Here is a 20,812-nt window from a genome sequence, read left to right as displayed (position 1 = left end):
ACCTCATCCAGTCATCCCACCTCTCCTCTCGGCTCATTGCCCTCTCTCCCATCCCGCCGTCACCTATTCCTTCCTCTCTTCTTCCATTTCATCCTCCCATCATTCCTTCCTTTTCTCATTTTCAAACCCCATTTGTCCCTCCCTCTCCTACCTTGTCTCTCTCATCCCTCCATTATCCACCTCCCTCCCTTCCTCTATTACATATTCCTCTCACCCCCTCTCCCCTACTTCTCCTCTCTCTCCGTCACCTGAGGTAGACAGTTCTGTCAGGAGTCGGCCTTATTTACCGCCTCTCTTCGCTCCTGTTTACATTATCGATCGGCAGGGTTGCTTTAGTTCCACCATACATCAACACCACCCCTTCCTCCTCCTCCTCCTCCTCCTCCTCCTCCTCCTCCCCACCCCAGTGTTACGGCTGCTGGCTCACATTACCCTGAAACACAGAGAGAGAGGGAGGGAGAGAAGGAGGGGGAGACGGAGGGAGCTCGATGGGGAGATGGAAAGCTAGCAGAGCATGTTAGGATGTGTGAGGGATTTATGTGTGAAGGAGACTGTGTTGAACAGTGTGTCGTGGAGCGTGTGTGATGAGTAGTGTTAATGGAGAAAGTGGATGCATGTCTGCTGAAACTGTGTGTGCAACTGACAGTAAAACTATGTGTGTGTGTATTTAAAATGATGATATCGCCCTGTGTGATTAGATGAGGCTGTTGTTTGGGTTTGATAACAAGTGAGGGATTTAATTTGAATCCTCTCTCTGGGAATTGAAAATGTAGACAGTGTACACAACAAGGCCAAAAGTATGTGGACACTCAACATTATCCACATGTGATTGTCGAACGCAAAGATTTGCATTAATATGCTTTGAAAGCTTTTCCACAAGATGTTGGGAGCTGGCTGCAGCCATTAGCTCCCATTCAGCCACATAAGCTGCTGCTATATGGACGATCGGGCCTGTTGAGCCGACCGGCCGTTGGCGTCCCAGATTATCTCAAAGAGTTGGATGGGGTTGAGGTCAGGGCTCTGTGCAGGACAGTCGAGTTCTTCCACCCCAAATTCAGAAAACACTGTCTGTATATGGACCTGGCTTTGTGCACAGAGTTAAGGAAGTCCATCAATTATAAACATCAAAGTCTGTTTACAGGTCTTGTGGAGTACTACTGCATGTGTTAAATACGTTGTATAAAGCCTTTTGTGGCTCCAGAGGGAGCTGCACAAAGTAGAAGATAAATTGCCTCAAGTGACTAAAAGAGCCCGCTCCTCATCTCTGCTTGAGGTTAGTGGCTTGAGGCTACATTAGCCGCTTTAACATACCCAAATCTCTAATCAAAATGTTGGTAGTCAAGTTGTTTTTGTGGGCCATTGTGGGCATTGTAGACGACAAGAACAAAACCTCTTTAGTGTTTAGTGTTCCGTTCTTTATTTGTGGAGGCTAAAATATTGTGTTTTGGGGCTCAGTGACAAATTATCAGTTCATCATTTCACCACTTTATGAAAAGAGAACAAAATACATCCTCAGGATAATAGAAAATGTAATAAAGTAAAATGCCAAGTTGTATGCTTACGTCCATGTCTTATATACATTCTATGGTTTAGATGGGTTTGATGGTGAACAGGTTGTATTCAGATAAATACCAAACCTTCTTATATAAGTTAGGTGGACCCACATGGACCAATCAAATTGTGCCTACATCATCACATCAGTACTGTGGCTTTTTCCTGTGGGGTGTTTCAGTTTATGGCTCCGTTTGTTGATTAATGAGGGAGAAACTTAACGGACCAGCTCCTTCATGCTGATTTCGTACGTAACAGGCAAAATATTTTATTCTAACAAGCAGTTTTCTGCTGTCGACCTAACAGCAGCTATCATTGCGGTAGTTGCATACAGTGCAAAAAAATAAATAAGCATGTAATGGCCACATTTTATCATCCTGCCAGAGGTTGAACATTCCCAAATTGTCATTACAGGAACATGCACACATGTTGAGTGTGTAGCACATCTGTTTATATGAAAAGAAGACATTTAAAACGGCCTGCAGATGAACATTAGTGTGCAATATGAATTAATGGCTGTCGTTACTCTGTGGTTGTGCATTACGGTGACGCATTGTGTCTTTGCTCAGTGGGGCTGAGAAGGTCGATCTTTCACAGAGGAGGGAATCGTGACCTATTGTTAAAGAGATGTGAGGCCTTTTGATTTCTACCCTGCAGACCGTGTTTCCAAAGGCTCTGAACGACAAGCCTCATTGGATTGTAATGAGATATTCTGTGTAATGATTTTATTGTCACCTTATCTTATGTAATCTAACTGTGACGTTTTCTCGCTGGATGTCCAATTCTTACTCCTGTTCTTCCCTCCTCGTCTCCTGCTTACAGACTTATTTAAAGCAACAGTTATTTATGTTATATTGATTTCGGGCTTTTAACCCAATTAAGGAATCACTATCTATGGCACAGCTAGTTACAGTACTCTATTTACTTTATACTGTTTGTGTGTATAAGGTTTATACTGCGCGATACTCCAAGTGTCTGTTTCTTCCAACATTGTAGTTTTACTTTAATCTTTTTAAAGAATGCACCAGTGACATTTCTGGTATCAAGTCTTTCCATTTGTTCATACTGAATAACCACTTATTGCATATGAATCAATCATATTGCATATACTCACATATACATTAATTTACATATGTCAACATTTCCAGAGTTACTGAGATCATTTACTTAAATAATATAAGAAACACTACAAGGTAAAATGCAATTAAAGTATTACAAGTTAAAAAATACGTTATGGAGCCAAATATTGATTGTTTTTATATATTATATTTATGGATTACTATGACTCATGCATTAATAACCAAGCAGCATTTTAATTTTGCGGCTGCAGTGAGGCATCGCTCAAAAACATAAACTTAATAAACTCATCTTTTAATTAAGCTCCCCTGAAGCCAACCTGCATATAAATGTTATTAATGTATGTGTGAACAATATAATTTAAAGTAAAGTGCAAGAGCTTCTTCCTTTTAGTTTTCTTTCAATGCTGACTATTTCCATCATTCTCATCTGAAACTTTTCCTTTTATGTCAGTTGTTCTCTCCCAGGCGGCCCCGCTCCTCACAAAGTGTGGAACGTCCGCTGTGGTTTCATCCTGTTTTCCACCTGAGAATACTGTAGTTTTTGTCAGATCCATTAGAATAAGATGCGCTTACTTTATCGTGTTAAAACACAGTCTGACCTAATTATAACACAAAAGCTTGTTTCTAACAGATGGCATCAAGACCCTTTCATTAAACATATTGCTACACTTTACTGAGGCCCCATCACACTAAGATTTTCTTCACACAAAACGACGCAATATTAAACAGGCTGAACAACTAAATGAAAGGGAAGCAAAGTGAAGATAGGTCAGACCAGGTAGTAAAACAGTAAATAACACAGGAGAGAAGCAAAGTAAATTTGTACTTGAGTGCAGCTCAAACTATCATCATCACACACCTGATTTGCTATGGACATTTAGCCTGCAAAGAGACTGTGTGTGTGTGTGTGTGTGTGTGTGTGTGTGTCTCTCTCATAGGTGGGCGTCACAGCATTACGAGAACTTGACTGAGTGCCATCCGGTGACACCCGCCCCGGCTTTTCTTTTTGTCTGCCATTCCAGCTTTTTTCCTGCCAATTGTCATCACCCCTCTTTTTGGCTCTTCTTATCCTCCCCCTTCCCCCTCCATCCCTCCCTCTCCTTCACCCCAATGGCCTCACACTATTCTTACCTGGGAGGCCACGAGTCGCTGCTCCTGCTTTTCATACCCAACAACCATCCATCCGTCCTCTCCTCCCTTTTCTCTCTCCCTCTCTCTGTTCTCATACCTCCATCTGTCCCTCGCCTTTCTTTATCTGCCTTTAAAGCAGGACAGGCAGCAAAAAGCCGAGCTAGTCCTTTGTGCGCTCGGCCTCAGTTTGTGCTCAGTCAAGCGGACACAGCTCTTAAATCCAGGCCCGGGCCTTTGGCACAAAAGGAAGGCTCAGGTCTTGTAAAGGCCCCTACAGCTCTCCCTATCTCTTTCCACCTTTCTCTGAAAAAGACAGAGAGGCAGTTATTCTAAACAGGAGGACAAGAGTGGACGGAGAATGGAGGAACAAGATGCCGACGCTAAAAGGAGCGGACATAATTCTCTTCATCAAAGAGCAAAGACGTTCTTCAACTCCAACTCTGTTTCCCTAAGCCTAGCAACACTGGAGCTTTTTAAAACATTTTTTTATCCCTTTTCCTCCTTCAAGGCGAATGAATTAACTGAATGAATTAACACCAGGCTGCTGTGATCATTATCATCACCACGCTCCTCCTCATCAGCAGCAGCAGCTTTGACGGAGCTTTCTAACACCTTGAAGGATCACACTGCTGACATCGAGGCAGGAAGAAGCGAAGATGTCGACAACCTTGTCAAAAAAAAAACCTCCCCAACTAGCAAGGTATCACAGTCTGAGTGCTACAGTCTTTAGCCCAGAGCCTTGTCAAGTCTCTTGGCACTACTAAAGAAACCTTACTGCTGATGATGATAGGAAAAATGGGGGAGGGAGGGAGGGAGGAGGTGAGATGGGGATGAAAAGTAAAGGTGGGTAGAGGATAGGAGCGACATACAAGGGAGAAATAGAAGAAGGAGGGGGGGGACCCAAATGTAGGAGTGAGGAAAAGAAAAAAAGAGAGGATATAAAGAGGTAGAAAGGTGAGGAAGAGAATGAGACGGGAGGAAACAAGTTTAAGTTGTTGATCACGACAGGCAGAAACACCACGTCTTCAAAGAAAGGGAAACAGACAAGAGAGAGCGACAGGGCAACAGGCGAAGCAGAGAGATGGAGGTCTGGGAGGAGAGGAAGAGCTGCAGCAAGGATTTTAATTAGCGGTAATTGGCCACCGAGGGAACTGAAACTGGGAGAGGGGAGGCAGGAGAGGGAAGAGAGGGGAGCATAACAGCCAGTTTTTGACAGAGTGATATCTCTCTCTTGCTTTGTACCTCTCTATTTCCTTCAGCACTTTTTCCATCTGAGCCTTTCCATCTCAATCTTTTTCCACCTCCAACTGTGCTACTCACGCTTACTCCCCAAACAGAATCCTTCACTCTCTACCAATATCCCCCGAAATACAAGACAATACAAACAGACAGTATTTGAGGCAACACTAAAGCGATATTTGCAATTATGCTTAGAAGCTTCTTTTGCACACTTTACTGAGCGACAGGATCATTTTAAAATGCAGTTAATTGGGATTTTTTTTTGGGGGGGGGGGGGGGAGCGAAAATCTGGAAAAAGATGTGAGAAAGGTATGTTTGACTGACAGTTGACCTGCAGAGCTGTACTGTTTTGGGATGAGTTGTGCATGTTCTTCTCTATTACATATTTAATTACCACAGTACTTCAACCTATCTTAAAGCTACCATAATAAATATGTTCTTATTGACAAAGGATCATTATCACCCTGATCTGATCTGATGATCCTCTTCAATTTTGGCAGAGACCAAAAACCGAGCTAAGAGAATGAATGTTGCTCCGATGGACATGAAGCTCTAGCGTAAGTGCAGTCAGGAAGACGATACTCTTGCATGTGTAAGCGCGTAGTTTATTTCTCATACATCCGTCATTCACTCCTCACGCATGCTCACTCATAATGTCATTGATCGGGGCGCTCAGTCATGATATCAGCTGGTCTCTTCTATCCAACAGCACAAAGAAACAATGACATTGTTAGCCTCATCTTCTTGTCTCTCTTAAATATGATTGTCTCTCTACCATCACTATGTTCATGCTGCTGTTACGCGCCCCTCCACCTCCCCATCTTCGCAGATTCATCGGCTTCATCAACTCATCATTCTATCAGCCTCATCAGCCACCACCACCACCAGTGTCTGGACGCCACGGGGGATTTATCTTGCTGCTGCTCAAGGCACACGCCCCTCCATTACAAATCCCCCTGTAGAGTCCAAGCGCCAAAGACTTCATCATCACACATCATCCGTTAATAATAAACAATCATTTTTTCTTCATCCGACTTGTCTGAATTTGTAACCTTCTTATTCATCACCAGAATAAGTGTGCATTGACGTCACTAAAGCGGAGTGCAGCCTTCACTGGATGTAAAAATGGTTCTGCCCTCAGGTCGTCTCTCCCTAACGGTCTTTAGACCCGCCCCCGGCACCTTCCCTCCCCGGTGTGGCACGCTTATTGTATCTCGGTGTGGTCGGCGGGGGAGCGAGGGCCGGCCGGGGAACAGGTTAGCAGGGTTACAGCTGTGTTCATCGGTACACAGGTGAGCTCTGGGGCGCTGGGTTGTCCGGACAACACTTTCAGCCCACGCTCCCCCGCCTGGCAACCAAAAAACACACATGTGGGCACACTACACATGTGCACACGAATCTTACAACACTGTCATTACACACAGACTGATCTCAAACCGCTCCACTCCTAATCCAGTCCTCCTAATTACAGCGGCTGATATGCCCCAAAGTTGACAGATTGCTGATTTAAATGCCTTTAAGTTTTGGTTAATATGTGACGGGGCCTGCTTGAAATTGTCCAGCTGTCATTTGTCAACATCCCCAAATTGCATGCGACTCTTGCTAAACAGCAGCGGTAGTGTGCCATGCACTCCGAGTGTTGCTAGGCTACGGTACTGGGATGCGGCTGGCTAAGTGGCAGCGGGATCATCGACGGGCTCTCTGCATGGAGGGCTGACAGCAGGTCCTCTGGACCATTTGGCAAGTCGTGAGTCAGACGCTCTTTAAATACCACATCTGGTGGCAAGCCCATACAAATCAAGATCAAAGTGTTGGCTTTGAGATTGGACCCGTCTCTCAAACTCCCTGCCTCTCTCCTGTCGAGTTTCATTTTCATTTCTTTCTCTTTTCCACGGCGGCGCTCTGCCTTCACACACAACTCTGCCTGCTTTGTTATCCGTCCTTTGCTTTCTGTGTGTTGCTGCTGTCTCGCCTCTCTCCCCTCATGCTGAGAGGTAATCAAGCCCTGTTGTGAGTGTTTAAGCATCGGAGTGTTGAATTATTCTTGAGAGTTAATATTTTGTCAGGGAAGAAAGACTCCATACCACATACTGGGCAACGGCCATGCGCACACACAAACACACACACACAAACACACACACACAGTTAGTCAGTCAGTGAGTCAAAAAAAGACAGTCATACAGATTCCACGCTGACAGATAGTTGCAGGTAAGAGACGGATAGGACCTGACAGGCGACTCACACTAGAAACTGATATACTACACTTGAAGGAGTAATGCCTACCTGAGCAAAGAATGAATGTTATCTCTTTGTTTACATCACCGGGCCGGCCACGGGTGCTTTTAGTGCATATTTGTGCACGTGAGCGTGCCCCACTGGTTAACTCACAGCCGCCGCTCTGCACTGCGCTCATAAGAACGGTTACAGTCGATAACGCCGTCAGGTGAACACCGTTAGCTCTGTCATCACTTTTGCCGTTGTTTGCACTGTTAGCGCTGTTGGCGCAGTTAGCAGCGAGCCGCCGGTTCGGCCTCCGCCATGTTGAGAGCCATTAAGAGGCAATGGAAATGTTACCGAATGTCGTAGCAACTTTAAAGCAACACAGACACAAGTAAACACAGTATGCTCATGCACACAACAAGACTCTGAGATCGAGTGTATATCAGAGTGAGAGAGATACAAAAGCACACATAAGGACAACTGTGACAAGCAGCAGAATCCTCTCACAAACATTACAGCTAACATCCACAAAGTAAACCAACAAAGGGAGAACAGACAACTCATCTCACTAATTCCCTCCTGTCTTCAGCTTTCCTCGTGTTGGTCCCCTCCCCCACGCTGCTTCGTTTTATTCTTATTTCTTTTACCACTCTCCCACTCCCTCCTTATCTTTCTCTTCTACTCCTGCTCTCCATTCTGCCTTGAGCTCGCCTTTATCATCGCTTCTCTTTACTTTTTTCTGCCTTCCTTTCACTGTGAACTTAAACTCTCCGTGGAACCATAAGCTGATATCACACAGACTCAGTGTTCTTTTAATCTCTCTCACTCGCACACACACACACACACCTGGGTGGTCATTATATTATACAGAGCTTGGCGAGAGCATTATTGCAATACCTATTGGCGTCATGCTGTGTGTGTGCCATTACAGTGGTGGGCAGGTATCATGGGAACGTTTTGAACTGTGTGTCACGCTTTACAGAGACAAATAATATTCTACGTGTATCTACCGATTCAAAGACTTTGATGATGGCCAATCTGATGGACAGTTAGAAAAAGGATCAAAATTTAAGCCAAAACAGAGAAGTCATCTTTATTATTCCACGCATTATTCTTCCTTGTCAAAACATGGCGCTTACATTACCCACAATGCACCTCTACCGCCAACAGAGATTCGGGTGTGTTATGCTAGCAGCTAATGTAGCATAGAGCTAATGAGGAGCGACTACAGAGGTCTGACTTCCTTCTAACTCCAGTCCCAAAGTGTTTGGTAGTTTTCTTGTAGTCTTCAGCCCCAAACAATGCTGACTCAAGTGACATCAAACTAATTAGTCCATTAAACCAGTTCTTAATCTGGGGGGGGGGGGGGGGTCTAATATAAAAGATAATCTACAGATCAATCAAAAATGATTACAATAGTAGCCCTGCTTCCAGAGGTCCCCTGTGAGTGTCAGGAAGAGACTGTAGTTTTCAGAGTGTAGTTACTGCTGTTCAGTTCGTCGTCCTGATGTCGACATCGAGTACCGAGGCTCTTCCCGAGGTCACATGTTTTAGACGTCAGAGAAGCTGGAACTAAAACACCTAGAAAAGCTTTTTCTGTCACGTTGAATCTTCAGTTTCGTCACATTATACACGCCGCAATGCAGTGCCACTTAATAATTGAGTTCCATTTACTTTGCTATAAATGGAAGGCAGTAAGTGAGATTATTGTGGATACCTATGAGCCTCTTGGGCTGGAAAGGAAAACTGATCTACTTGAAGTAAAAAGAAAAACCGTTCAGTGAAGTTATGTACTTTTATGTGAATTGATGTTATTTAAATGTTCGTGATTTTCACTCATGAGGTTGTCTAACCTCAATTTATCTCTAGAAAAGCAACTGTGCAGTTTGCTCTTTTTCAAAAGCACCCTTCATCACTATCACACTTTCCTACACGTTCACATCTGGAGGCAGTTACACAAACATTCACACACTTTATACTCACACTTTGCTGGGAGGCCGTAGCCACAAGTGATCTTGGCCTCTCCGGTCTCACAGCCGTGGAGGGAAGCACATTCTTTCTTTAGCATTGGACCTGCAGCGCGGTGGATCGCTCCGTCCACTGGAGAGGAGAGGAGAGGAGATTCAGAGAGTTGGCCTACTCATAGGAATCCTCTGCAATCTGACTACTTACTAAGAGTCTACATGTTTGAAGTCCAGCTGACACATTTACAGGTCTCAAAGCTTAGAGCTGAAAGGACCTGGATGATGTCGGGATTAGTGGTAATAAGTTGTATTTCCTGTCTTCTGCTGGTTGCTAACTTTTCTCCCCAAATCCTGCTTTTTGTGTTTTTAGTAAGTCAAAGAATCTTTCTCTCTGTGTGTCAGTCTATTTAATGGATTTTAGGGCCACTGCCTTAGTTAATTACTCCATTTAATGTGTTATTAAGGACTCAGCTGACTTTGACTTTCTGGTCAATTAGTCTTTATTAATGACATTTTCATAAATCTGTATCTGTCTTTGATCCAGACCACATCTAAAGACCGTGACTGTGTTCATTTCCAGGAGGGCAATGATGCAGGGAAAGCAATTTTAGAGCTGTGCCAATTACCAGTTTCATTTCAATCTTTGCACCCCTTGCAGTGAGACACATTTCCTAAAAGTTTATATTTATACCATCTCAACCTCAGCAGCTTCATCATTACCGTTCTCTGGCAAGAAAGCAGCATTCAACTTTAATGAACTCACACTTGAGACAAATTAAGATTTAAAAAAGGGACAACAGGTTTGAATGCTAAAGTGCAAAAACAAAAAATAATAGAATTTAACATTAGGAAGCAACTCTTTAAAGGCAAAATATTTAAACTACCATTTCTAATAGAAAACCAGAAACTATGTGATAACAAGAAAATTATTATTTATGAATCCTTTGAAACACTTTTGATTAATAATACATCATGCATTGACATTATGTTTTGACTAAGAAGAAAAGAACGAAAGCACAAACCGATTCTAGTGCTGGCTTGTAGGCAGACATCAAAGAACGGAAGCAAAAGATGCACACTCAAGATTCAGATGAAATCTTTTTATATTTAAATTCTATTGAAAGCAAGTTGTGCTGAAGTGTAGAATGAATGTAAAAAAGGATGCATCTGGATTCCTATTGCATGGTTTCCCCCTCTTTCCTGTCACATTCAATCAGGTTTGTTCATAATCAAGAAAGAGTAGAAACAGAAGTTTAGGCGTTGCCACTTTGTCAGGGAACTTTTAAAAAGTAATCCTCAAGCATTTTAAGCATTTATAAGGAAGTTATCAGTGTAGAGTTGACAGGAAACAAGGGGAGAGAGAGATGGAGAATGACAAGCAACAGAGATTTGGACTCAAACTGGGGATGTTGCAGTCTCCGCTCTATACCCCTATCCCGAGGATACTTAGAAATTGAATTACGTGCAAAGTTGCAAAATGTTACTGAATGTTTCTGCAAAATGTCAACTGACAACATATTTCATTTGTTTTCCCTGTAATATGTTATTTTTCAATACAACATCTACATTGTACGCCTAACGGCTAAAAGGATGAATCATGTTTTTATGGTTCTCTTTGTGCAGTCAAAGCACTTTGGTACGGCTAAGGAAATATCCTCCTCTTGGTTAAAGCCCAAGACAGGATGCGTTCACTTTACTTTTGTTTTCCTCAACTCAACCACATGCAGGACTCTGGACGTGAACACGCGCATCATGAATCATGCATGGTGTCAAAGTTGTAAGCTTTGTACGCACCCCCCCCGTTGGCCCTGACCAATGCAACTTGCATGCACAACATAACTGGCGCACTGCCTACATTTGAAAAGCGCTGCAACTCAACATAATACTGAGATGAATTATGTTTTCCTCATAATGTAGTTGGCTAAACAAATACATTGTATAAACTGTAAATGCCATAGGGGTAAAATACTGCGTATATTTAAATGTTAATGTTACCAGCCAACGTGTCACCAGCAGTTGTAGCCCGGTAAGATCCTGCTTTTCTTTTGAAATAATTCAGAGGTCTAATGTAGGAGTCTGGCGTCAATAATTCATAATAAACCCAGAATAAAACACATCTGTCAGAAATGAGTTTGTCGCAGCACTGTGAGACTTGTCAGCGCTTGTTGAAAATAGTACAATATCACCCATCCATATGTCACAGCTCAGCGTGTTGGCCTGTGGCTCTTATATCCGCCTGACTGTATACAGACCAGCTGTTACAGCGGTGGGTTTCGCCAAACTGAGTAGCTCCGGGGGGGGGGGGGGGGGGTCTGGTGTTATCTGAACGTTATTGTGTTAAGTTGGCATATCGCATGTCGTGCTGCGCTGTAGTGTGCCATGTCATGCTGTGCCATGTTGAACTGGGCCGCACTGTGAGCTAAGCACAAGTGTGAGGTTGTGAAAGGCGAGCTCTGAACACCGGCTACCTCCTCAGGGTGCACAGAAACAAGCTCGGATACCATGCTCACGCTGTGTGTGTGTGTGTGTGTGTGCGCGCGCACAAATAATGCTGGTGTGTGTATCCTTGTCAAAGCACTGTGCTACATGCACAGATGTATTCATGTGTGTGTGTGTGTGTGTGTGTGAGAGTGAGAAGAGTCCTTGAGGTGACACACACACACATGCTGCACACTAACTTTGAAGCAGCCCAACTCTGAAATAGAGAACAAGTGTGATGAGATGGAGAGACAGAAAAGAGAAGGAGGGAGGAAGGGAGGGGAACAAGGGGTAGAGCAGCAGATGTAAGAATAGTGTGGAGGGAGATAAATAAACAGGCAGGAAGAACAGAATCAAAAGAAAAGGAAATGGAAATTGAACTGAAACATAAACCAACAATACCTTTTGTGTCGTTTCTTGTTTGACAGATACATGAATGTGTGTGTGTGCGTTTGCGCCGTGGGTGTGTTTGTGTTTCAGTGTGTTAAATGGTGAAAACTGTCTCCGTCTTTATGAGAGGACTGCACTTCCTTTAGCTACAGAAACTCTTTTTGACCCGACAACCTCTCTGCTCAGGCCCACACATGCACAATGCCTGGTTACAGATGCATACACAGTTATTCTTCTACACAACATACACAACACCTCTGCATGTGTGCACATACAGCTCAATGCCAAGATTAAGTAACACGTGTCCTAGCATACAACAGCCGTTTGGAGGACAGTAAATTAAGTCTAACCAGTAATCGCTGCATGTTGCCAAGACACTTAGACAGCCGACTAATGTAGCGTTTGTGTAGCTTCATGCTTCCTTTGACTTTGGCATTGATGTTTCTCAATATCAGGATAAACTATCCCAAATTAGTTATGCTTTATTCCTCATACAGATTCCAACAATCCACCAAATTAAACAAAAACACACAGTGGTTAAGCGCTCTGGTTTAGGCACAATAGGAATTTGTAAAGTTTAGGGAAAGAGGATGGTTTGGTTAAAATAAGGACTTTTGCTTTAATTGACTTGTTATTGGAAAAGAGAAACAAAAAACTGTCTTCCATTTTAAAGTACAATGTTTTAAAATCCATCTAACCTGGCCTCCTCCCTACCGTGGATGTACTATATAAGAGAACTGGATACCGCGCTCAAAGATGGCGCCATTGTTTTGTCCGATCATAGAGCATGTTCGGGGACAGGGCGCGTCATGTCGAAATACCCCATTCGGCCACTATACCAACACAGCTCCACAGTCCAGCACTGTTCATGCTACGCAGGCTTTGTTGCTCTGTAATACCGTACCCTTCCTACTTTGTTCCCGTCATAATTGCTACACCCATTGGGGGACTTTGTCACTTGAATGTAAACGTGCAATTTTGAGGTACTTGCCGAAATTAATGTTCTTCTTTGGAGGGCAGTCTCGGATATGCATAGACACATCACTGCAGTGTCCTTCATGACATTTCACATTTCAGGTGGCGCACAACCTTCAAATGCAGCCAACACATCAGAGACAGAATAAATCACTCTCTCTCTGGAACCTGGCGAGCAGGGTTAACAAATATCCATACACCTATTGAGTCTCTTTGTGACTCCCACCTCACTAATATAAAGAGCTGTCTCTCTCACATTCACTGAAAACAGCCACTGTTGGCATTCTATTCGGACTGTGGTAACGTTTGACTCTGTGGGAGCCGGTGTAACAGCCCAGCGTGAGCACCGCACGCTTAGATTCAGACACCGTTCTGTCACTTCAATGCGGTCAGAAATATGAAGGCGGAATTCATGAGCAGAGGGAGGTGCAAATGAAAGATCGTTAGAAGTGAAGCTGCACCAGCAGTACTTCTTCATCGCAGGCACATATTCAGGTCAATTTATGCTCGAGGATGGCAATAAAATCTATTACTTCTAGAGAACAATATCAACCGAGTCCATCTGTGATTTAAATGTCATTTTTCTTTATGAAGTATTTCACTTTTTGAAATGCAGAATTAACGGGATAATTAAGGAATACTCTGCATTGATTTTCACACATTTGTCATGGCTCTAGGACTGACGAAGTCGGTCTGTCGGGCGGTCCTTCCACCACCGACTGTGTACAATATCTCTTTGGATTACCATGGAATTTAGTACACATTCATGGTCACCAGGGCATCAACTGTCTGAACTTTGGTGATCTAAAACTTTTCATCTTATGCCACCATCTAGCCAATAAATACTTTGTTTTATGACTAAATACCTGCAAAACATGCAATGTGAACATGGTAAATATTATACCCGCCAGACGCCTATTATTGGTGTTAGATTTCAGACACATTTCAGACACAACTAGTCTTGTTTTTATCATGTTGTGAGGCACACACACACACACACACACACACACACACACACACACACACACACACACACACACACACACACACACACACACACACACACACACACACACACACACACACACACACACACACACACACACACACACACACACACACACACACACACACACACACACGTGTGGTATAGATGCATCCCTCATTGAGTCCGGGAAAGCCCAAACTAAATTAGCATCACTGCAGCGTCGGAAGCTTGTTCATACTCCACTGACTCCGTCACATGCAAATGGGGTACCTGAACTACTCAACAATCAGCCGTAATTAGCGTCACCTAATGCCACCAACAGATATCAGCATGAATTAGTCATGAATTTAACTTATATTAATAGACACAAAAAAAATCTTTTAGGAAGTGTCAAACTCATTTCCATATTTAAAAAAAACAGCATTCATTATTTAGGCTTCATTACCATACAAAATATCACATCAACATTTTCTGGCACTGTAGCAAATATGAGATGGGATAGAGATATTAAAAAAACACACACAATGGAGAGACTCACACAGAGACAGAGAAAGACGAGACGAGGGATTCAAGAGCACAGTTGGACAAAGAGAAATGGGTTTGGAAGGGGATCAAGTGAAAAAAAATAAAAAGCTGCGTAGGTGAAGAGAGTGAGGGATAAAGGGGCTTAAAACAAAAGGGGAGGAGATGAATGGTAAGCGGTGGTTCAGAGAGGAGGAAGAATAAAAAGGAGGCAATAGATGGATGGATGCAAAGAGGCGGTAGAAATGAGTGTTTTGGCTTCTGTAGACCAGTGACCAGCCAGCTAAGCAGGCGGCTGACCAGTTTAGGTGTTATCATTCCTCCCTCACAGGCTCGGTATTGACCGACTCTGGGGGAGGCAGGGAGGGACGCAGCCAGGGGTAGGAGGACTGGGTAGTGATAATTGGCGATATGCTTACCTGGCGAGCAGCCTGCAAACCCCCCAGCAGGGCACACAAACAAACACATACACATGCAATGCTATATGCCAGCACAAGCTTTACCCCCACCCTCACAAACACACCCACAAGAAAAAGGACACACACACCCACACACACACACACACACACACACACAGGTAGATTGACATTAGAGTAAAACCAATCCTGAGGTCTCTCCTATGGAATACTAATATGGCTGCCCTTGCCAGCTGACCTCTTATAGGCCAAACAGGCTGTCCGTCAAACTAATGGGGCGGAACGCTGGCATATTGCTTTCCCACAATCCCTCAGCAGAGCCAGGACACTCATTTACTTCAGTCAGCTTGTTGCCAAGGCAACATTTAGGATGGGTCTGGTGTGGTGGATGCACACACACACGCACACACATTGCTTTGCACACTAGCACACATGTACTTGTATACACAAAGTTGACATGCAGAAACCTGTTAAATGTTACTATGAACTTCTCCATATAAACACTGTCGTGGTGGAACAGCCTGTGTGTGAGGCAGAGACACTGACAGCACTGTTCGTGGAAGGTACTCTAAGTGCTCTTTGCCTCTCGTCTCATCTCCGCGCCACAAAACCAATCTTCTGCTCTCTGCCTTTATTTACAATACATGCTCTCTTGTTCCCTTGTTCTGAAAGTCAAGCAGACAAGCCTGTCCACTGCCGGCTTTTATTCCGCACTGCAGACACGCAGGAACAACAGCCGAGAGACTTGCAGAGCACGGTATCAAACCTCATCCCCGTCCTGGAGGATTGATTATAGATGTCAGCACACACAAAACAAGCTCGGCAAGAAAATCCAGTGCGCGAGAGGATTTTGGTCTTTTTTCCGCCCCACCAAATTAAAAAAATGTAAGTGGATGAAATTTTAATTGGGATCGTGCTCATTTATTGTGATCTGGGTCCGGATATCTTAACACACCTAAACCAATCATATGCAGGCACTGTCTTCATGGCTGGTTCACATCCTGAGCACTCAGTCCCCACAGACCCAGAACAGGCTCTCTGATACCAGCCGCCTGTGTTTGTACCTTCGTGTCTCTATTTGATCAGCAAGTTTTATACAAGTACAGCACATTGCATTGCTGATATCAGCTGATGAAATCCAATAAATTCTAATTCAATTATAAATCGAAACCTACGCCTTAAGCATCTACGACAAGATTCTTGCTAACCCCTTGCATCAAGTATTAATCCAGCTTTACTCTGAGTCAACATTATGTCGTGAAGATGCACAACTCCTCCTTTATAATCACCCGGTCTTCAGGCTCCGTCTTGTGTCAAAATCTCTTTGTTATTTCAGTTTTTGTGTTAAATCTAATTAGCACACTGCAGATGGTATTCCTGCAGTGAGGACAATTTCGTTGTCAATGTCATAAAATGTAGTGTCTTTCAGATTTTGGGACCACAGCAATTCTTGGCTTCATGGTTCCTTACATAGCAATTATTATTCCATTGAGTTCCACACAGCGTGATATTCACATTTTAAATTTGGAGGAAAGAGTACCGGTATCAGATCAGTACTTCAGCTCGGCTCAGATACCCTGAGTTCAGGTATCGGTTTAAGGAAAAGTCGGATCGTACATCCTTATCCCAACACAGCAACTTCATATGAACTGAGGAGTGTCCTCTCTCTAGAGAAGGGTCTCTAGCTGGTATGGAGAGATGATGAAAGTGAACAGTAACTCTTTCAATGTACCTATGCCATAGAGTGTTCTGAACATATCCTTTCATAGAGGCTCTGACCTTTTCAAACAAGAAAATAAAAGCATCTCAACTGAACATGTTGCTTCCTTACAGAGCACGAAAACAAGGTACCTCAGTATACTATATATAAAAACTTCGGCTCTAAATGGAATAGAACATTGCAGACTTGTAATATTGTTTATTGTGGCTTGAAATGTGGTAAAAAGGTTCAGCCTCCCATCCTTATAGATGAAGCAGACCACAAACCTGTGGAAAAAACACTTCAATGCGCCACACATCCCAAAGGTACATTACTGGCATATGGTGACCTACATATATATATATATATAATATATATACACACACACTGTATGTATAAAGCTCATGGTAACTGTCTGGCTCACTAAACCTCCAATCATCCAATCATCATCTGGGATTTCTTTTCTATTTGGAAAATCAATCAAAGCAGAGAAACGTTGAAATGGCAGATAAGCTCCGGAATAAATGAGCAACTGCAGCCAGTGGACATAAAAAAAAAAATGTTAATTTCCTGCCCTTGAGTTTGTTGTTGATGCGCAGCCGGAGCTCAGCACCCCTCCAGATTTAAGAAAACAATGTTGGCAGGTGTGTGTTTGATCAAAGTGAATGACATCTACGCGGGTACCCTCGAGGCTGCACTTTTGTTGCCTCACCGCTGATGAAAAACTAAGCTGAATGAATGAATGAATGATACTCGGTGCAGAGTGTGATCTCGGCGTATGGAGATGAATACCGAATGATTTTTGTGTGTTTTTCTTTCACTCGGCTTCTGCATATTATCTCTTGGACCTCCATTGCTTTCGTCTCTCATCTTCTCGCTCCAACCACCATTTCCCTCCCGTCTCTCTTGTTTGTTCCATTCTCCCCCTTGTCTCTATGCTTAACTCGCTCTCTAATTAACACCTACTGTAGCCTCTGCCTTAGCAAACCCCTGAGGACAGAGCTGGAAAGGGAGACAGAGAGGAGGAAATACATACAATAAGAAAGAGATGAAAGAAACCAAAAGAGCAAGAGAGTGTTAAAGAGTGACAGAGAGACAGAGCTTAAAAAAACAAAACACTGATGCAGATGGTGGTTGTTGGATATTTAGCCTCCTCCAGCCCGTCGGTGGACATTTTTAGAACTAAAACAGATGTTGTGGATACATTTAACTGAATAAAAATGTAAAATAACTAAGCCAATGCAAACAGTTTGACTCGTACACACATTCACGGCCTCTCTAGAAACCATCTGTCTCTATAGAGCCATCAGAGACTTCAGGACAACATCAAATAATGCTGTAGATCTCCAGGGGCTTGACTGACTGTACTGAGTGTGCAAGTGTGCGAGTGTGCAGTCCATTTTTATGGCTCGAGGCTCAGCTGGAGTATATCAGTGAGGGTGGAGGACTTACTGCTTCAACACAACATTTCAGACAAGCAAATACAGTTTTAGAGGCAGGCAAATGCACTGAACTCGCATACGAATGCACATGCACACATACAGGTGTGTCACCATGGAGACTGGAAAGCAAAAAGTCGTGCACACACGTACCAACATTACATACAAATTGAAGGTTAAACATTTCAGCTTAAGTGAGCTGGTCTGAGCGGTTAAAGCTGTATGAAGGAAATGAAGGAAAAGAAAACAACCACAGGCAAACGCACCAGCACCCAAATTTGCAAGCATTAACAAACACACACACACACACACACACACAGGTGGGAGTGTGTGTGTGTGTACAAGTTTTAGTGAATACGGCTGCCGCATTAGCTGTACAGATTTATTACAAGTATCGATTAAGCCTGGACGTCCAACATCACACGCATGCAGCAAAGCACTGAGTCAACAATACACTGAAAAATGACTGTTTATGTCCACAGCACTCCACACCCATAAATAATGAACTATCGACTTTGCACCTGCGCTCACTCACAAACGCACAGAAACACGGGCAGACGGACAGACGGACACACACGGCGCAGCATGCAAACGCACCTCGCACACCTGCCACAACAGAGAGCTACCGAACAAAGACATATACAGACAGACCGCACGTGCGACTCCACACTCTTTGTCTAGCACGCTGCACTGCATCATTTGATTAAAGGAACATTTTAAATGGTTTGGTGTCCAGGGAGGACTATTTGCACCACAACGCTGTACTATTAATAACAAGTGAGGCCTACAGGTGCCTTGGCAAGCAAACACAAACACACGCAACCAAAGGATCAGACGGGGTTGTGACTTACCTCCACCTCCGCCGAGCAGAGTCTTGTTGGCTGAAAGACAGACAAGAAAGAAGAAATATTCATGAAACAAAAATGCCTAAAAACAACTTGAGTTGAAACAACAATCAAGTGGTGGATGCTCAAAGAACGAATGAAACTGAACATGGACCACAGCTGAAATCAAGGTTACACTCGTAGTTTTGATTTCTTGTTTGCAACAGAGGTATCCTTCTCTCACTACATCCAATCTGCATAAAACCATGAATGTAGAGCTGAAACTATTCAGTTTAGTCAATTAATCAATCAATCAATTAATAGAAAATTAATTTGGCAAATGTTTTGAAAAGAATATTGAATTTTTCCTGCTACAAGCTCCTCTGATGTGAGGATTGTTCTGCTTTTCTGTGTTTTCTGTTACTGTAATCTGAATATCTGTTGGCTGGCACATATACAAACATCACCTAGGGCTCTCAGAACTCGTGAGGCATTTTAAATTGAATAAATAATCAACGGTTTAATCCTCGATGAAAATAATGCTGCCCAAATAACAACAAATACTAATTGCAGCACTGACCCCTGCTGAATTCAAGGTTGCATCGGTAGTTTTGATATCTTTTTGCTTCAGAGACATTACTATTTCTCTCCTCCTAATCAGTGTAAAAACACTGTATTGTGGTCGCAGACAGACTGGGCTCTGCACTTACCTGAACCTCCACCGAAGTGTTAAACACATCATCAACAACACCTCATCACTGTATTCATTAACAACTTGAGTTCAGAACACGTCTTCATTGCCACTTATGTTTGTGTGATGTTCAGAAACTCTGATCTAATTTTGTGTACTAAAATAACTGTTATTTGTTAACTTATATTTACGTACTGGAGGGTGAAAAAAGGCCCCACATGTGTCCTTCAATACATCATTTATTGTTGTTGTCAGCATTTCTCAATCCAAGTCCTCAGTGCTCACAGTGCTGCTGGGTTTGCCAACCACCAATTCATTGCATTCACCCGGCAATGCAGGTGTAACTCCGTCCCTGAGAACGGTAGAATGAGAACCAGCAGGCTCGGAGTCCCGTGAATGAGGACTGAGAAGCATTGCACAGTCACAACGAGTAGCTTCACTGCCTGCAAAGCTAATGAGTAAACTCATGCTGAGGCTACAGTCCAAAGAAAAATAAACAACTCTGTGAGAAACAGGCAGGCAAGATGGTTTAATTTGTATTTTAAAAAAGTCAAAATAACAAGGAGGTGATTGTAGCTTGAATACAATAACAATATAATGAGCTCTCTCTCTCTCTCTCTCTCTCTCTCTCTCTCTCTCTCTCTCTCTCTCTCTCTCTCTCTCTCTCTCTCTCTCTCTCTCTCTCTCTCTCTCTCTCTCTCTCTCTCTCTCTCTCTCTCTCTCTCTCTCTCTCTATATATATATATATATATATATATATATAAACTGCACATGCTTAAAGAGTGTAAACTGCTGGCAGGGTGATGAGGCTGGCTGCTGCTTCTCCTGACATATGTGATATCCACGTGTTTTCCTCACTCGCATAGCCATAAACGTGTGGAGTCAGCAGTGCTAGCCCGGGGACATCTGCAGGCTGCCGCGCTTCCGACTCGAAACCTGACCATAAACTCATAAAAAAAAAAATCACGTTTTCCAATTCTTTCCCTGGTCCTGGAACAAATTTCGGTTGCTGCAACCATGTTAGGAAAATCTGATAAGCACATAATCTCTGTGCAAGGGACAGTGACAAAGTTACGTCACAACACATGGGAGACGTCTCTCGTTTGAGTTAGTTAGTGTTTAGGCAGTGTGCCAATTGGGTGCGCACTCAGATAGTGTATCAGGCAAGTTTAAAGTGGAGAGCAGAGAGACTAAATCCCACAGCTG

The 20,812-nt window shown here is 43.3% G+C and overlaps 1 protein-coding gene across 4 annotated transcripts in view; it reads right to left on the bottom strand.

Moving 5' to 3' along the window:
• macrod1 (mono-ADP ribosylhydrolase 1) overlaps positions 1-20,812 on the bottom strand; it is a 93,489-nt gene that overhangs the window by 18,599 nt on the left and 54,078 nt on the right. For 3 of the 4 annotated variants that reach the window (XM_076104029.1, XM_076104028.1, XM_076104027.1), the window contains exons 4-5: positions 18,943-18,972; positions 9,204-9,320 (exon numbers count right to left, since the gene is read on the bottom strand). In XM_076104029.1, the coding sequence (XP_075960144.1) occupies positions 9,204-9,320; positions 18,943-18,972 (147 nt within the window). The remainder of the gene's footprint in view (positions 1-9,203; positions 9,321-18,942; positions 18,973-20,812) is intronic. The other variant, XM_076104030.1, reaches the window with a different exon arrangement.

Source organism: Anarhichas minor, unplaced genomic scaffold (genome assembly GCF_050575085.1).
Source record: "Anarhichas minor isolate MPS153535 unplaced genomic scaffold, ASM5057508v1 ptg000028l, whole genome shotgun sequence".
Taxonomy (NCBI): Eukaryota; Metazoa; Chordata; class Actinopteri; order Perciformes; family Anarhichadidae; genus Anarhichas; species Anarhichas minor.
The sequence above is the reverse complement of the archived record's forward strand: the minus strand, read 5'-3'. Positions and strand labels throughout refer to the sequence as shown.